Below are 15,453 nucleotides of genomic sequence, written 5' to 3' on the forward strand. Positions count from 1 at the left end.
GTATGTGTGCGTAAGCGACTTGCTGTAGGACTCAAGGGGTGTGGTCTGGGATCAGTGGACAGAAAGGCAAGCCAGTTACCAAGTGAAGGAGCATCAGGAGGAAAATCAAAGGGCAACAGGTTATGTTACTCCTTACAGGTCACCTTGGCTCTATTTCAGAAGGAAGAAAAACAAAGCACAGGCTGGGTGTGAGATGAATCTCCAATGGCCAACTGTGACAGCTTTGCCTAAGACACATCCAGGCCCAGACTTGTCTAGGACACAAAATAAATCTGTCTGGGCCTCTCAGAACTCTTAAATTGAGATGGAAAGTAATTTGACGTAACTGTCTTCATATCCTCTTAAGATGAATTTTTAAGATTGTGCTTGAGTATTTTCACATTAATGGAACTAGAATCAGAAGAGTAATGATGGGGAAGTCCCAGAAAAGGCAAGTGCAAATTCTGGGCATCAAGTAGGGGGCTCACAGGCTCAAAAATTATCACATGTCTGAGAGAATCAAACACACAAAAATAGCAGGAAGTTAGTCACATCTTCAGAAAGAGGTACATACTAAACTGCAGGGGAATTTTAGCACATCTAAATCTGAAAAGAAAAGTTACTATATATTTACAAGGCTAAGTTATAAGTAGAAGGCAGAGGAAAATAACTCTGCTGTCAATTTTTATTCCAAATTGCATCAGTTCATGAAAAACAAATTGTATACAAAAGACCTGGCCTACAACTCTAATAGAAAAATAACACTAAACAGAAGTGTATAAATGTATATTTTTCATTAAACAATATTAAAATGGCTACAAGTAACAGTTAATCTGCTATATATACACAAATGTTTACAGATGAGATTATGCTTATGTTCTTGTTCATACCAATATTTTGGAAAATGTTAGGTGGTCTGTCTGACATTCTATCATCCACATTTCAATAAGCTACTGTATCATGGTAACTGATGTTTCTGATTTTGGCATATTGAAAGATTCCCCAAATGCCTTTTAGGTTATCAAGGAAAGATGAAATAGTATCTGACAACTTTTTAAAAATATATAAACCAGTTTTGTAGTTTTAATGTATACTATTTTATGTCCTTTGAAGATTTAGGAAATCACACATGGTTAAAAACGAATTCTCTTAATCAGAACATGCAATTAACAAGGTAAATCCATTTTCTAAGCTTGGGCTCTAACAGACAATTTATCAAAAAGGAAACGTGGCCAGAGCAAAACATTTCCTCTTTTTATAAACCTTGAACTGAGGACGGCCCTCACCAATTATATACGGTCCCTTGGGCCTCAGAACTTTCCACAAGCGTTTAGGTCTCCATGGCGATGCACCAGCCGCTGAAGGGGAACGCAGGTGATCGGGCTGCGCGGGCGCTGGGCGGCCCGGGGTTGAAGGTCTGGCTGCAGAGCCCCGCAGCATTTTCTTGAGGGTCTAGGACTGACTGCTCCGCCTTGCAGGAATCTGCAGAGCCACCTGAGCTGACCCGCCGCACTTGCCGCCTCTCCGGGAAAGTGGCGCTGCGCCTCACCAGATGGCGGATCTGGAGGCGCGCGGGCTCCTCATGCTGCCCGCACCCGGGACTGGTGGCTCCCTCTGGGACCCCACTTCCGTTGATGCTTAAGTCTCACCCTTCTTGTGCCCTCAGAGGGTATGACTCAGGTAAAGGAGTCCATTTTGCCCAGCCCCCTGGTCTCATGCAGCCGTTCAGCATCCCAGTCCAAATTACACTTCAGGGCGGCCGGCGGCGCCAGGGGAGGTAAGTCACCGTCCGCTTCTTTTAGCCTAGGTGAATGGGCATCTCTCTGAACAAGTGTCTAGAAAAAAGTGAGTTTGGGGGTTGAGTTTGGACTTCATGCTCTGAGGATGCCCACTTGCTATGCCTTCTGGGGGGACCCTAGAGGCTCCCTGAGCAGCGCCAGCACCGGGGCCTGCATCCTTTCTTGTTGGCTTCCTCCTCTAGCTTGCAAGTTCTTGGAGACCAGGCACCGTTAGAAAGTCACCTCTCGCCCCCAGCACTAGAACATGGCCCAGCATATATTTGATCAATAACTCTCCCCCTGTTGAATGAAGTGATGAGGAAGTTACCACCAGCACTAAGTCCCACACTGGTGAAGCATGGTTGGGCCTGAGTCACAGGGGGTGCTCAGATCCCCGCTCCACCACTTAACCTACTCTGGGCAGGTCACTTAACCTCTCTCTGCCTGACCCCCTTATCAGGGGGATGGGGGTAAACCGTGCCTACACTCCAGGTACTATTTTCATCACTACTATTTCATTATACTCTCTCTACATTTTAGCCATTGTTACTAACCATCTACCTCTACTCCTTAAGGGGGAAAGTGACATAGGCTATCTTGAGGACCTCTTTTCTCCCCAGGGGAATGCAAAGCAGAGGGGCAGAGAGCCTTAAGTGAAGTTGCACTCCTTCTGCATGCCCGCGGGTTTGGGGAAGTGGGGCAGTCAGAAGTGCGCACCAAATTGAGAGAAGAGCAATGCCTGAAGGTCATTGACTAGAGAGCAAAATTAGATCACCTTGCCAGTTTAGTCCACGAAGGGGGACATTTCGCAGCCAAGTTCACACACTCTGTCTGGACACCCGGATGATTTGTTAATGGTTCACGTGGAGTTGGAAGCTGAGAAAGGGGAAACAGTAAGGTCACAGTGGTCACCACATCACCCACTTCCGTCATCCTTTAACGGTGCTCCTGGGTATTGAGAGAGAGATTAAAGAAGAGTGAGAGAGAGGAGTTTGGGTGGAGGTGGGGGCTGGAGGAGGAAGGAACAGACAGACTAAAGAGGAAAGACACAGAGGCAAAAACACTGCTCTCCTAGAAACGCAGTAACGCTTTTGTGAAAAAACAAAGTGCGTCACTGCATGGCAGAAGATCAAATGACAAACATGCAAAGGAACAAGTTTTAATGCCTTGCTCATAACATAAATAACTAGATTTAAGAGCAGTTGTGTCCTCCCCAAAGCAATACAGTATCCTGTTTTCATTTCTGAAATGCACAATTGGATTATTGCTCTTTCCTCTCGCTCAACTTGATGAACCATGTTGATGTTACTTAGCTTCATTTGCTATTTCAAAAGAAGTTGTTAAATAATTTTGCAATTAAAGAATAGAAGGGTGAAAATAATTACCAAAATCTCTGCAACACAAACAAATTACAAGGAAGTATTAATTTAACATCCCTATGCTTAGAAATCATGTACTCATGTGAAACAAACGTCAGATAAATTTTCAAGCTTTGATGCACAACAGCATCTTTTTCAGGAACACTTGCACAAGTTGGAGGGAGAGGCTGCTGGCTTCTGAGTGGATCACACCCAGATGAACATGTTCGACCTCTCTGAAACTGAGTTTGCCTCAGGCTAAGCCAGAAGGTGTCTGTAGCTGGTGGGAAACTCAGATCTGTCTGCAGGGTGAGCGACAGAAGGGGGTAGGTACTGCCTTGACTATGAATAAAACATCTCCAGGAGACACAGTAGTTAGAAGTGGAGATGTACTGCTGGCAAAAAGGAATAAAAATACTGTTCACTCACTTTACTGGCTGGAGAGAAAAATTTAGACCATTCTTAAGTGCTTTAAGATCCTTGCATGAAAGGTGCTTATACATACCACACAGTTAATTACAGGGATATTTATAGTCTCAGAAAACTAGAAACAACTTAATATTCAACAATAAAGAAATGTTTAAGGAAATGATGAATATCTATTGTGGAATATTATGTAGCCAATAGAAAGAAGTGTTACAAAGAGTTGTTAATTACATGGGAAAGTGTTTATTATGTTAAGTGAAGAAACAGAAACAAAAACGAAACTATATCCAATGTGATCTCATTCTATTTAAAACAATACAGAGGAGAGAAATCGCCCCCAAACTGAAAAGTATCTCTAATTGGTAGAATTGTGGGTGATTTATTTCCTCTTCTCAAGACTTTTCTGTATTTTCCACGTTTCATAAAATGAGCATATAAAAAGTATATTAGTTTTATGAATCCTTTGACATTTGTTGAGGCTTTCTTTATGGCTCAGTTTGTGGTTAGGGCTCATAAATGTTCCATATATGTTTGAGAAGAATATACATTCTGTAGGAGATGGTATTCTACATTATCATCTAGATTAAGATTGATAATTGCTTTGCTCAGATCTATTTCCTTACTAATTTGTCTGGGTGAGCTATCAAATACTAAGGGAATATGTAAAAATATCTCATAATTTCATACTGATTTTATTTATTTCTCTGTCTAATTCTGTCGGTGGGGCAATGCTTACTAGATACATATTAATTTGTATTGTTAGTTCTTCCAGGTGATTCAAATCTTTAATCAATCTTGTTATCTTCTTTACTTCTGATAAAGCTTTTCAACTGTAAGGTTCATTTGAGTTGCTTTTCACTGAACTTTGCCTGACAAATTTCAACCTTTCTGTATGTATTTTAGATGCATTTTTTGTAAGAATATATATGTTTAAATCCAGTCTGGCAATCTTTATGTTTTAAACTAATCACTTAATCCATTTAGATTTATTTTAATTACTGATGTACTTGGACTTTTCTATCATGTTTTTGTGCCTTCTATTTGTCCGTCTTTTCCATGAATTTTTGTTCTTCCTTGCTTTCTTTTGTATTGATTTTTTCCTCCTTCCATTCTTTCTCCCTCTACTAGTTTGGAAGTGATAACACCTATTTGTACTCTTTTGGTGGATACTCCAGAAATTTTAGCAAGAGCCCTGAACTTTATCAAAGAGAAATCAATGTCTTTTTCTTCCCCTCATAAAACATCAGTCATTTAGAACATACTAACACTGTCATCTCCTTTAAGTTATATGCTCTTGTCATATATTTATCTTTACTTTTAATCCCACAAGACATAATAATCATTTTTAAAATTTAAAAATCATTTAAATTTAATTATTATTGTATTTCATGAGGTCAGTATCTTTACTTACCTATTTACCCCTGTAATTGCTCTTCCCTTTTGGTTAAATCTCAGCTCTTCCCTCTGGACTATTTTCCCTCTGCCTGAAGTACATACTTGACCTTTCCTTTAGTGAGGGTCCGTTGATGGCAAACTCAGTTTTGTGTGTGTCTCAAATGTCTTTATTTCATACTTAGTCTTGAGAGATTTTTGCTGGGTATTGAGTTCTGTAGTTACTTTCTCTCTATATATTGACAATATTCCTGTCTCCCAGCCTCCATCCTTGTTACGGAAAAGTAAGTGCTCCCCTTGTAATTCCTTTAAAGTTAATCTGTCTTTTCCTGAGTGTTTTTAAGATTTTCTCTTGTCTTGGTGTCTGTGTAATATCTTTGTGCTGTGGCTAGGTGTGGGTTTCTTTTTATCTCACTGGGTTTCTAGAATTTGTGGACTAGGTCTTCATCAGTTGTGGAATTTTATAATCTTTTAAAAGATATTAGTTCCTCTCTCTTTCTTTCCTTTTGGCTTTATGACTTTCTTTAGGGTTATGTTTAGGTTCCTTTCCCACTACCTTTTCTGTATTTATGCTGAGTTTTTGCTTTGCGATTACCATGAGGTTCACCAGTATAACATCCTATGGATGGAACAGTCTGCTTTAAGTTGGCAGCAACTCATTTCAACACATTTCAAAACTCTACATTTTTACTCCCTTCCCCCATGTTTTATGTTTTTTGATGTCACTTTTACATCTTTTTATTTTCTCTATCATTTAACTAGTTATTGTAGTTTTAGTTATTACTGCTTTTAGAAAGTCTAACTTTCCTACTAGCTTTATTAGTGATTAATCCACTACCTTTCTATATATTTATCTTTTCCTGTGAGATTTTTACTTTCATATGTTTTCTTATTAATTAGTGCCATTTCTCCTCAGCTTAAAAAAGTTTCTTTAATATTTCTTGTAAGCCAGTTTGGGGGTGATGAATTCCTTGAGCTTTTGCTTGTCTGGAAACTCATTACTTCTCCCTTGATTCTGCATGATAACCTTGCTAGGTAGAATATTCTTGATTGGATGTTTTTTCCTTTCAGCACTTTGAGTATATCCTGCTCCTCCCTTCTGGCCTGGGAAGCTTCTGCTGAGAAATCAGCTGAGCATTTTATGGGGTCTCCCTTGGATGTAACAACCTGTTTTTCTCCTGCTACTTTAAGATTCTCTCTTTAACTTCTGACATTTTAATTATAAGGTGTCTTGGTGTGAACCTCTTTGGGTTCATCTTGTCTGGAACTCTCTATTTTCTGGAACTGGATGTCTGTTTCCTTCCACAGATTAGGAAAGTTTTCATCCATTATTTCTTCCAGTAAGTTTTCTGCCCCTTTCTTTCTTCTCCTTCTGGGACCCCTATAATGCAAATGTTATTTCACTTGATCTTGTTCTGTAAGTCCCTTATTTTCCTTTTTTTAACTTCTTATTTTGCTGCTATTTGGATGAGTTCCATTGCTTTATCTTCCAGTTCACCGATCTTTCTGATTTACCCAGTCTGCTGTTGTACACCTCTAATGTGTTTTTCAGCTCATGTATACTTTTCAATTCTGTGACTTCTGTTGGTACTTTCTTATATTTCCTGTCTCTTTGTTGAAGTTCTCACTATGCTCATTAATTTTTCTGCTGCTCTGCTCCAGAAAAGGATATTTAATTAATATATGGAAAATGCTGGAAAGACCTAATAAGCCTCTTTACACATTTGGTGAGCATCTTTTTGACCATTATTACTGAATTTTTTATCAAGTACTTATCTCCTTATCACAGGTCTTTTTATAAGTTTTTGTCTTGTTCTTTCATTTGGAACATATTTCTCTGTCTCCTCATTTTGCTTGACTGTCTGTATTTGTTTCTGTGTATTAGGCCAAACAACTCCCTGTCTCAGTCTTGAAGGAGTGGCCTGTGTAGGTGATAATCTCTCTTGTTCAACCTTGCCCTAGCTCTTGGTTGTCTCTTGAACCTTTGTAATTACCTAAATTACCTGATTCATTCTTGATATGACTCATCTGTTAGTGGTGTGCCAAGACCTGTCAGTGATCCAAGGGGAGAAATCTCATTGGACATCTAGTTTCAGGCTGTTTGGAAGCCAGACCGTCAGGCAGCAGCTGTTAAAATATGCACGGAAATATAGTCCCGTGGGGCCACAATGGGTGTAAATCCCCACTGGCCTCCAGACTTTTTGGTCTGGAGGTTTCCCTAAGGTGACAGTTGCAAATATTGGGCTCCACACAAAGGTATAAGCTCCTTTCTGGGAGGTCTTATAGAGCTGTAGTGAGGCCAAGGGGGTGCACAAGGATGGTGTCTCCCTGGTTATATTCCCCAGGAGCACTTCTTTAGACTCTAGATCTGTGGGAAACCTGAAGCCTGTCTCTGAGGCTGAAGCTTCAGGCTAAGTAATAGGCCTTTCCACAGAAAGACTAGATTTGTGTTTCAGTATGCTGTCTGAGTAGGGCTCTGAGATGAGGGACGCGGGGTGGGGAGAGGGGTGCCAAGAACTATATTTCCAATTGTTACATTTCCATGGAACTCAGGAATACCAATTCCCTTAGCCACCAGGGCTGGGTGAACAAGGGGTATCCCTGTGTGGATTGCAAGTGCCCACTGAGGTTATGCATACCATACATTTTATGTATCATACAAATAGTAGGATTCAACTTGTTCTTTCATACCCAGCTGTTGAAAAGGCAGCATATTTACCATAGGGCTTTCTGCCCACAGCCAGGCTCCTCAGATGCAGAGTGACAATGGCTTTGCAGCTGCCTTCGCTCTCCCCTCACTGCACATCTCCTCTCTGTCCACCCTCAGCTCTGCATGAATGGCCCTACATGCTTCTCTCCCTCTTGCTGCTCTGCTCCAGAAAAGGATATTTAATTAATATATGGAAAATGCTGGAAAGACCTAATAAGCCTCTTTACACATGAATTCCATGGATATTTTACAGTTAACCACCAGGATACCTTATGATACAAAGCAACTAAAGTTCGGTTTCAGAACACAAGAGAAAATACAGGGTGTTGAGTATTGGAACCTAAAAAATATTCAAACCTACTTTAGAGCTAAAATTCTTTTCTTAAGCTATCATATTTGTTGAGAAACAGTAAAATGTACTGGTTCCATTTTCATTAAAATGCTTTTTTCCTGCCCATTCTTTGAGGGTGGGATGATAGAGGGTGAGTAAAATATCAAGGAGACTAAAAATATAAAGGGGACTACAAATTCCTAAACCAGGTCCTTGATTCCCAAAGAGTATTAACCAGGGAGCACTGCTATCTTCTGAGGTCAGTGCTTCCCCATGAAGGCTTCTGGAACATCCTGGACTACCTGGAACATTCCCTTCACTCTCTTCATGTTGCTAGGGAGGAAAGGACATAGGGAGAGTAAGGGTGAAGGATATGGGATAAAGTATAAAATATGGTTTTGGAAGAAAACAAGAAATTCCATTGATAGGATTTTTGTTTGGCTTCAAAATTTAGTAAGCTTTTTATGCAGCTTGATGAAGCTTGAGTTTCCACCATTATAGCTGCATTTGTTTGGCTTAAGAGTTTGTTAAGCCTCTTAAAATGGAAACCCCTCTGGATTCAAATGACTACTGAAGAGGGAATAGCAAGTCGGTGACACTGACCATGGGAAGTGGTGGGACTGAGGCAAACTGGAGAGCACACATCAATGTGCAGCAGTGGTCTCTACTCAGCTTGGCCATCTGTTCATAAGAAGGAATGTGCACTTGAGATTTTTTTTGAAAGTCAGAAATCATCATTTTTTATGATAAATTTCATTATTTTTAAGGTGTTAACAGCTAATTCCACATTTAAAAAAAAACAGAGAAGTCCAAACAAAACACTTCTGTGGGCTGTATGCTGTCTGTGGGTCACCAGTTAGTGGCCTTTGTGTTGGACTTCACTGTTCACTGGATGCCCCTTCATGGAAGAATTTATCACATCCTTTTCTGGAGCAGAGCAGCAGGAGGGAGAGAAGCATGTAGGGCCATTCATGCAGAGCTGAGGGTGGACAGAGAGGAGATGTGCAGTGAGGGGAGAGCGAAGGCAGCCGCGAAGCCATTGTCACTCTGCATTCAAGAGGCTTGGCTGTGGGCAGATAGCCCTACGGTAGACATGCTGCTGTTCCAACAGCTGGGTATGAAAGAACAAGTTGAATCCTACAATTTCAGGATGTTGTTAATTCCAAATCTGAACTCTTTGAGTCATTCTTTCCATATGGAATTCATAAAAGAATGGAAAAGATATTTTCAGGACAAATGTGCAGGACCCCTGACAGATAAGTGTGTTCATAACCCTTATTTACATAAAACAAATGAAAAGTATTTATAGGTAATTCTTTTTTAGACATTAATTAAACAGATCTCTAAAGATTTCTACCAGGCAATATTCCTTAGTATTGCTTGTTACATTAAAAAAAATTTTTTATAACACATTTTAGGTTGTTTAGAAGGACTTTTCATGAAGCCTGAAGGTGGGGCTTTATTGTGTTGCATTGAATCTGCTCATCTCTCTCAGGTGGATCATCTCTCCACCCACCGTGGGTAATGTTCCCATTTCTTTATGAGCTTATTGACGTATTTCCTTCCCCCCAAGGACAGCCTTTGCTGCCCCAGAGAGGAAGAAAAATCCAGACCGCCATGTCGGAGACTCACCCAATGGGCCCAGGAAGCTGCCATCCAGTGCGGGAGAGGACCGTGCTGTGCTGCTAGGGTTCACGATGATGGGCTTCTCGGTCCTGATGTTCTTCCTGCTTGGCATGACCATACTAAAGCCTTTCATGCTCAGGTAAGAAACAGAAAGGAAGCTCAGAATTTCCAATTCAGCCCCAGGCACAATGGTAGAGAAGGGGCGGCTTTGGTTTCTCCAGCCTTGTGGACAAGGACAGATAAGATAGAAGCAGCTGCTCCTCTCAAAGCTGGGAGGCACTGGGTGTGGAGGGGGAGGGAGGAAGAAGGTGGAAGGTGCTCCTTTACTGCTCCTTGTCTCCCTCAGTCTCTAAGATGCTCCCAATAACTAATCCACACGTTAGATATTCATGCAGGTAATAAATCCTTCTTTTAACAAGGAGCTATCCCAGGGAAGGGTTAATTTAAACCTCTACGTGAGCACAATAAAAGTTTTTTGAGTTTTTTGAGTTTATCTGGCACAGGGTAGTTGCTCAATAAATATTAGTTTCCTTGCTTTTCTTTTAGTTTCCTTATTAAGTACATGTAATAGTAGTTACTACTTACTCAAGTTATAGTATATGCTGGATATATATATATATATATATATATATATATATATAGTCTATTCTATTTAAATCTATACAAAACCCATGCTAGAAGCATAACGATTTTATTATTTTCATTTTCATTTTATAAATGAGATTGCTGAGACTCAGGAAAGTCAAATAACTTGCCCAAGGTTACCTAATCAGTAAAAACCTGCCTGTCATTCTGACATTAACCTCATTGCCTCCTAATACTTCAGTGAAGTTTGCTGCTATGAGGGGGATTAGGGGAGGGGAGGGGCTGTTTCATTTTGGAGGCTGGCTCACACAACTTTGGGGGAGGGCAGTTCTGGGTAGGGAGAGGGCAAGGAACACGTTTTCTTTGGTTAGTCAAAGAGCAACAGAAGGCCTGGGGGAATTGGGACGAGGCCCAGGAGTTCAGTGATGAAAAAGCATCCTAGAAAAGGAAACGGGTAGCCTGCTTTTGCTATTTATCAGACTCATCTTCTGCCATTCCTAGGTTTGTGGGGCAATAACGTGGAGGTCACCAGCCCTATTAGAAGGATGCCTGTGGAATTTTCTCTGATAATAGCATCTAGGGGAATCTGTTCTGTTCCTGATCAAGCAGCTTACATTTTTCCAATAGGTATCAGGAATCATATATGCTTGTGTTTCCTTCATTGTTTTGGCTACTAAGAAACTGAGCCAGACTTATGACCTAGCCCTCATAACACTAAGGGATCCTTATAGACTGTAGGTTACATGTTTGTACCTCACTCTTACCTTCATTCCAGCATCCTACCTCCCTTTTCCTGTGACTATACTGCCTTCCCCCTAGACCCCACCTACGTTATGTGTGCTAATTGTAATGCCCCTTATTCCCCTTCTCCCTCCCTTCACACCCACCCTCCCCATTCCCTTTCCCTTTGGTAACTGTTAGTCCATTCTTGGGTTCTGTGAGTCTGCTGCTGTTTTGTACCTTCAGTTTTTGTTTTGTTCTTATACTCCACATATGAGTGAAATCATTTGATACTTGTCTTTCTCTGCCTGGCTTACTTCACTGAGCATAATACCCTCTAGCCCCATCCATGTTGTTGCAAATGGTAGGATTTGTTTTCTTCTTATGGCTGAATAATATTCCATTGTGTATAATTACCACATCTTTATCCATTCATCTACTGATGGACACTTAGGTTGCTTTCATTTCTGGGCTACTGAAAATAGTGCTGTGATAAACAGAGGGGTGCATATGTCTTTTTGAAACTGGGATCCTCCATTCTTAGGGTAAATTCCTAGGAGTGGAATTCCTGGGTCAAATGGTATTTCTATTTTGAGTTTTTTGAAGAACCTCCATACTGCTTTCCACAATGGTTGAACTATTTTACATTCCCACCAGCAGTGTAGGAGGGTTCTCCTGTCTCTGCATCCTCACTAGCATTTGTTGTTCTTTTTGATGCTGGCCATCCTAACTGGTGTGAGGTGATATCTCATTGTGGTATTAATTTGCATGTCCCTGATAATTAGCAGTGTGGAGCATTTTTTCATGTGCCTGTTTGCTATCTGACTTTCTTCTTCTTCGGAGAATTGTCTCTTCATATCCTCCACCCATTTTTTAATATGGTTATTTGCTTTTTGTGTGCTGAGGCATGTGAGTTCTTTACATATTTTGGATGTCAACCCCTTGTCAGATATATCATTTACAAATATATTCTCCCACACTGTAGGATGCCCTTTTGTTCTACTGATGGTGTCCTTTGCTGTACAGAAGCTTTTTAGCATGACATCATCCCATTTGTTCATTTCTGATTTTGTTTCCCTTGCCTGAGGAGATACATTCAGGAAAAAGTTGCTCATGTTTACATTCAAGAGATTTTTGCTTATGTTTTCTTTTAAGAGTTTTATGGTTTCATGACTGACATTCAGATCTTTGATCCATTTTGAGTTTACTTTTTTGTGGGGTTAGACAATAATCCAGTTTCATTCTCTTGGATGTAGCTGTCCAGTTTTGCCAACACCAGTTGTTGAAGAGGCTGTCATTTTCCCATTGTATATCCATGGCACCTTTATCGTATATTAATTAACCATGTATGCTTGGGCTTATACCTGGGCTCTCTATTCTGTTCCATTGCTCTATGGGTCTGTTCTTTTGCCAGCACCAGATTGTCTTGATTACTGTGGCTTTGTAGTAGAGCTTGAAGTTGGGGAACATAATCCCCCCTGCTTTATTCTTCCTTCTCAGGGTTGCTTTGGCTATTTGGGGTCTTTTGTGGTTCCATATGAATTTTAGAACTATTTGCTCTAGTTTGTTGAAGAATGCTGTTGGTATTTTGATAGGGATTGCATTGAATTTGAAGATAGCTTTAGGCAGGATGGCCACTTTGACAATATTAATCCTTCCTATCTATGAGTATGGGATGTGTTTCCATTTTTTGGTATCTTCTTTAATATTTCTCATGGTTTTCAGAGTATAGGTCTTTCACTTCCTTCGTTGTTTATTCCTAGGTATTTTATTCTTTTTGATGCAATTGTTTTCTTGATTTCTCTTTCTGCTAGTTTGTCTTTAGTGTATAGGAATGCAACAGATTTCTGTGTATTAATTTTGTATCCTGCAACATTGCTGAATTCAGATAGTAGATCTAGTAGTTTTGGAGTGGATTCTTTAGGGTTTTTTATGTACAATATCATGTCATCTTCAAACAGGGACAGTTTAACTTCCTTTTTATCAATCTGGATGCCTTTATTTCTTTGTGTTTTCTGATTGCCATGGCAAGGACCTCCAGAACTATGTTGAATACAAGTGAAGAGAGTGAACATCCTTTTCTTGTTCCCAATATTAAAGGAAAGGCTTTCAGCTTCTGGCTTTTAAGTATGATGTTGTCTGTGGGTTTGTCATATATGGCCTTTAATATGTTGGGGTACATGCCCTCTATACCCATTTTGTTGAGAGTTTTTGTCATGAATGGATGTTGAATTCTGTTGAATGCTTTTTCAGCATCTATGGAGATGATCATGTGGTTTTTGTCCTTCTTTTTGTTGATGTAGTGGATGATGTTCATGGATTTTCGAATGTTGTACCATCCTTCCATCCCTGGGATGAATCCCACTTGATCATGATGGATGATCTTTTTGATGTATTTTTGAATTCGGTTTGCTAATATTTTGTTGAGTATTTGTGCATCCATGTTTATCAGGGATATTGGTCTGTAATTTTCTTTTTTTATGGTGTCTTTGTCTGGTTTTGGTATTAGAGTGATGCCAGCATCATAGAATGAGTTTTGGAGTACTATTCCCTCTTCTATTTTTTGGAAAACTTTAAGGACGATGGGTATTAGGTCTTACCGAAATGTTTGATAAAATTCAACAGTGAAACCATCTGGTCCACGGGTATGTTCTTAGGTAGTTTTTTGATTACCAGTTCAGTTTCATTGCTGGTAATTGGTCTGTTCAGATTTTTTGTTTCTTTCTGGGTCAGCCTTGGAAGGTTGTATTTTTCTAGAAAGTTGTCCATTTCTTCTAGGTTATCCAGTTTGTTAGCATATAATTTTTCATAGTATTCTCTTATAATTCTTTGTATTTCTGTGTTGTCCATAGTGATTTTTCCTTTCTCATTTCTGATTCTGTTTATGTTTGGAGACTCTCTTTTTTTCTTGATAAGTCTGGCTAGGGGTTTATCTGTTTTATTTTCCCAAAGAACCTGCTCCTGCTTTCACTGATTCTTTCTGTTGTTCTATTCTTCTCAATTTTATTTATTTCTGCTGTAATCTTTATTATGTCCCTGCTTCTACTGACTTTCAGCCTCATTTGTTCTTCTTTTTTTAGTTTCATTAATTGTGAGTTTAGCCATCTGGTCCAGCGGGGTTGTTCATAGGCAGGTTTTTGATCACCAGTTCATTTTCATTGCTGGTAATTGGTCTGTTCACATTTTCTTTTTTTTCTTTGGTCAGCCTTGGAAGGTTGTATTTTTCTAGAAAGTTGTCCATTTCTTCTAGGTTATCCAGTTTGTTAGCATATACTTTTCATAGTATTCTCTAATAATTATTTGTATTTCTGTGGTGTCTGTAGTGATTTTTCCTTTCTCATTTCTGATTCTGCTTATGTGTGTAGACTCTTTTTTTTTTTTTTTTGATAAGTCTGGCTAGGGGTTTATCTATTTCATTTATTTTCTCAAAGAACCAGCTCCTGCTTTCATTGATTCTTTCTATTGTTTTATTCTTCTCAATTTTATTTATTTACGCTCTAATCTTTATTATGTCCCTCCTTCTACTGACTTTGGGCCTCCTTTGTTCTTCTTTTTCTAGTTTCCTTATTTTGTGTTTTTCTAGTTTCATTGTGAGTTTAGACAGCTCATATGGGATTATTATTTTTTCCTGAGGTAGGCCTGTACTGCAATACCCTTCCCTTAAGGCACAGCCTTCGCTGTGTCTCACAGATTTTGCAGTGTTGAATTATCGTTGTCATTTGTCTCCATATATTGCTTGATCTCTGTTTTTATTTGGTCATTGATCCATTGATTATTTAGGAGCATGTTGTTAAGCCTCCATGTGTTTGTGGTTTTTTTCATTTTCTTTGTATAATTTATTTCTAGTTTTATACCCTTGTGATATGAGAAGGTGGTTGGTACAATTTCAATTTTTTGAATTTACTGAGGCTCTTTTTGTGGCCTAGTATATGATCTATTCTTGAAAATGTTCCATGTGCACTTGAGAAGAATGTGTATCCTGTTACTTTTGGATGTAGTGTTCTGTAGATGTCCATTAAATCCATTTACTACATTGTTCTAATACATTGTTCAGTGTCTCTGTCTCCTTACTTATTTTCTGTCTGGTTGATATGTCTGTTGGACTGAGTGGTGTGTTGAAGTCTCCTAAAATGAATGCATTATATTCTTTTTCCCCCTTTAATCCTGTTAGTATTTGTTTCACATATGTAGGTGATCCTGTGTTTGGTGCATAGTTATTTATAATGGTTATATCCTCTTATTGGACTGATCCCTTTATCATTATGTAATGTTCTTCTTTCTCTCTTGTGACTTTCTTTGTTTTGAAGTCTATTTTGTCTGATACAAGTCCTGCAACTCCTGCTTTTTTCTCTCTATTAGTTGCATGAAATATATTTTTCCATCCCTTTACTTTAAGTCTGTGTATGTCTTTGGGTTTAAAGTGAGTCTCTTGTAGGCAGCATAGAGATGGGTATTGTTTTTTAATCCTTTCAGTGTCTCTGTGTCTTTCAATTGGTGCATTCAGGCCATTTACGTTTAGGGTAATTATTGATAGGTATGTACTTATTG

At 39.3% G+C, this 15,453-nt stretch overlaps 1 protein-coding gene across 4 annotated transcripts in view; it reads left to right on the forward strand.

The window, feature by feature from the left end:
- The first annotated feature begins 408 nt into the window (after positions 1 to 408).
- The window catches only part of KCNMB3 (potassium calcium-activated channel subfamily M regulatory beta subunit 3), a 35,031-nt gene continuing 19,986 nt past the window's right edge, over positions 409 to 15,453 (forward strand). For 2 of the 4 annotated variants that reach the window (XR_012129365.1, XR_012129364.1), the window contains exons 1-2: positions 409 to 1,756; positions 9,548 to 9,739. Coding sequence is in view for 1 of the 4 variants with exons in the window: in XM_017675297.3 (XP_017530786.3) it covers positions 1,614 to 1,756; positions 9,548 to 9,739 (335 nt within the window). In the remaining 3 variants the exon portion in view is untranslated. The remainder of the gene's footprint in view (positions 1,757 to 9,547; positions 9,740 to 15,453) is intronic. The other 2 variants (XR_012129363.1, XM_017675297.3) reach the window with 1 other exon arrangement.

Source organism: Manis javanica, chromosome 3 (genome assembly GCF_040802235.1).
Source record: "Manis javanica isolate MJ-LG chromosome 3, MJ_LKY, whole genome shotgun sequence".
In the NCBI taxonomy this organism is placed as follows: domain Eukaryota; kingdom Metazoa; phylum Chordata; class Mammalia; order Pholidota; family Manidae; genus Manis; species Manis javanica.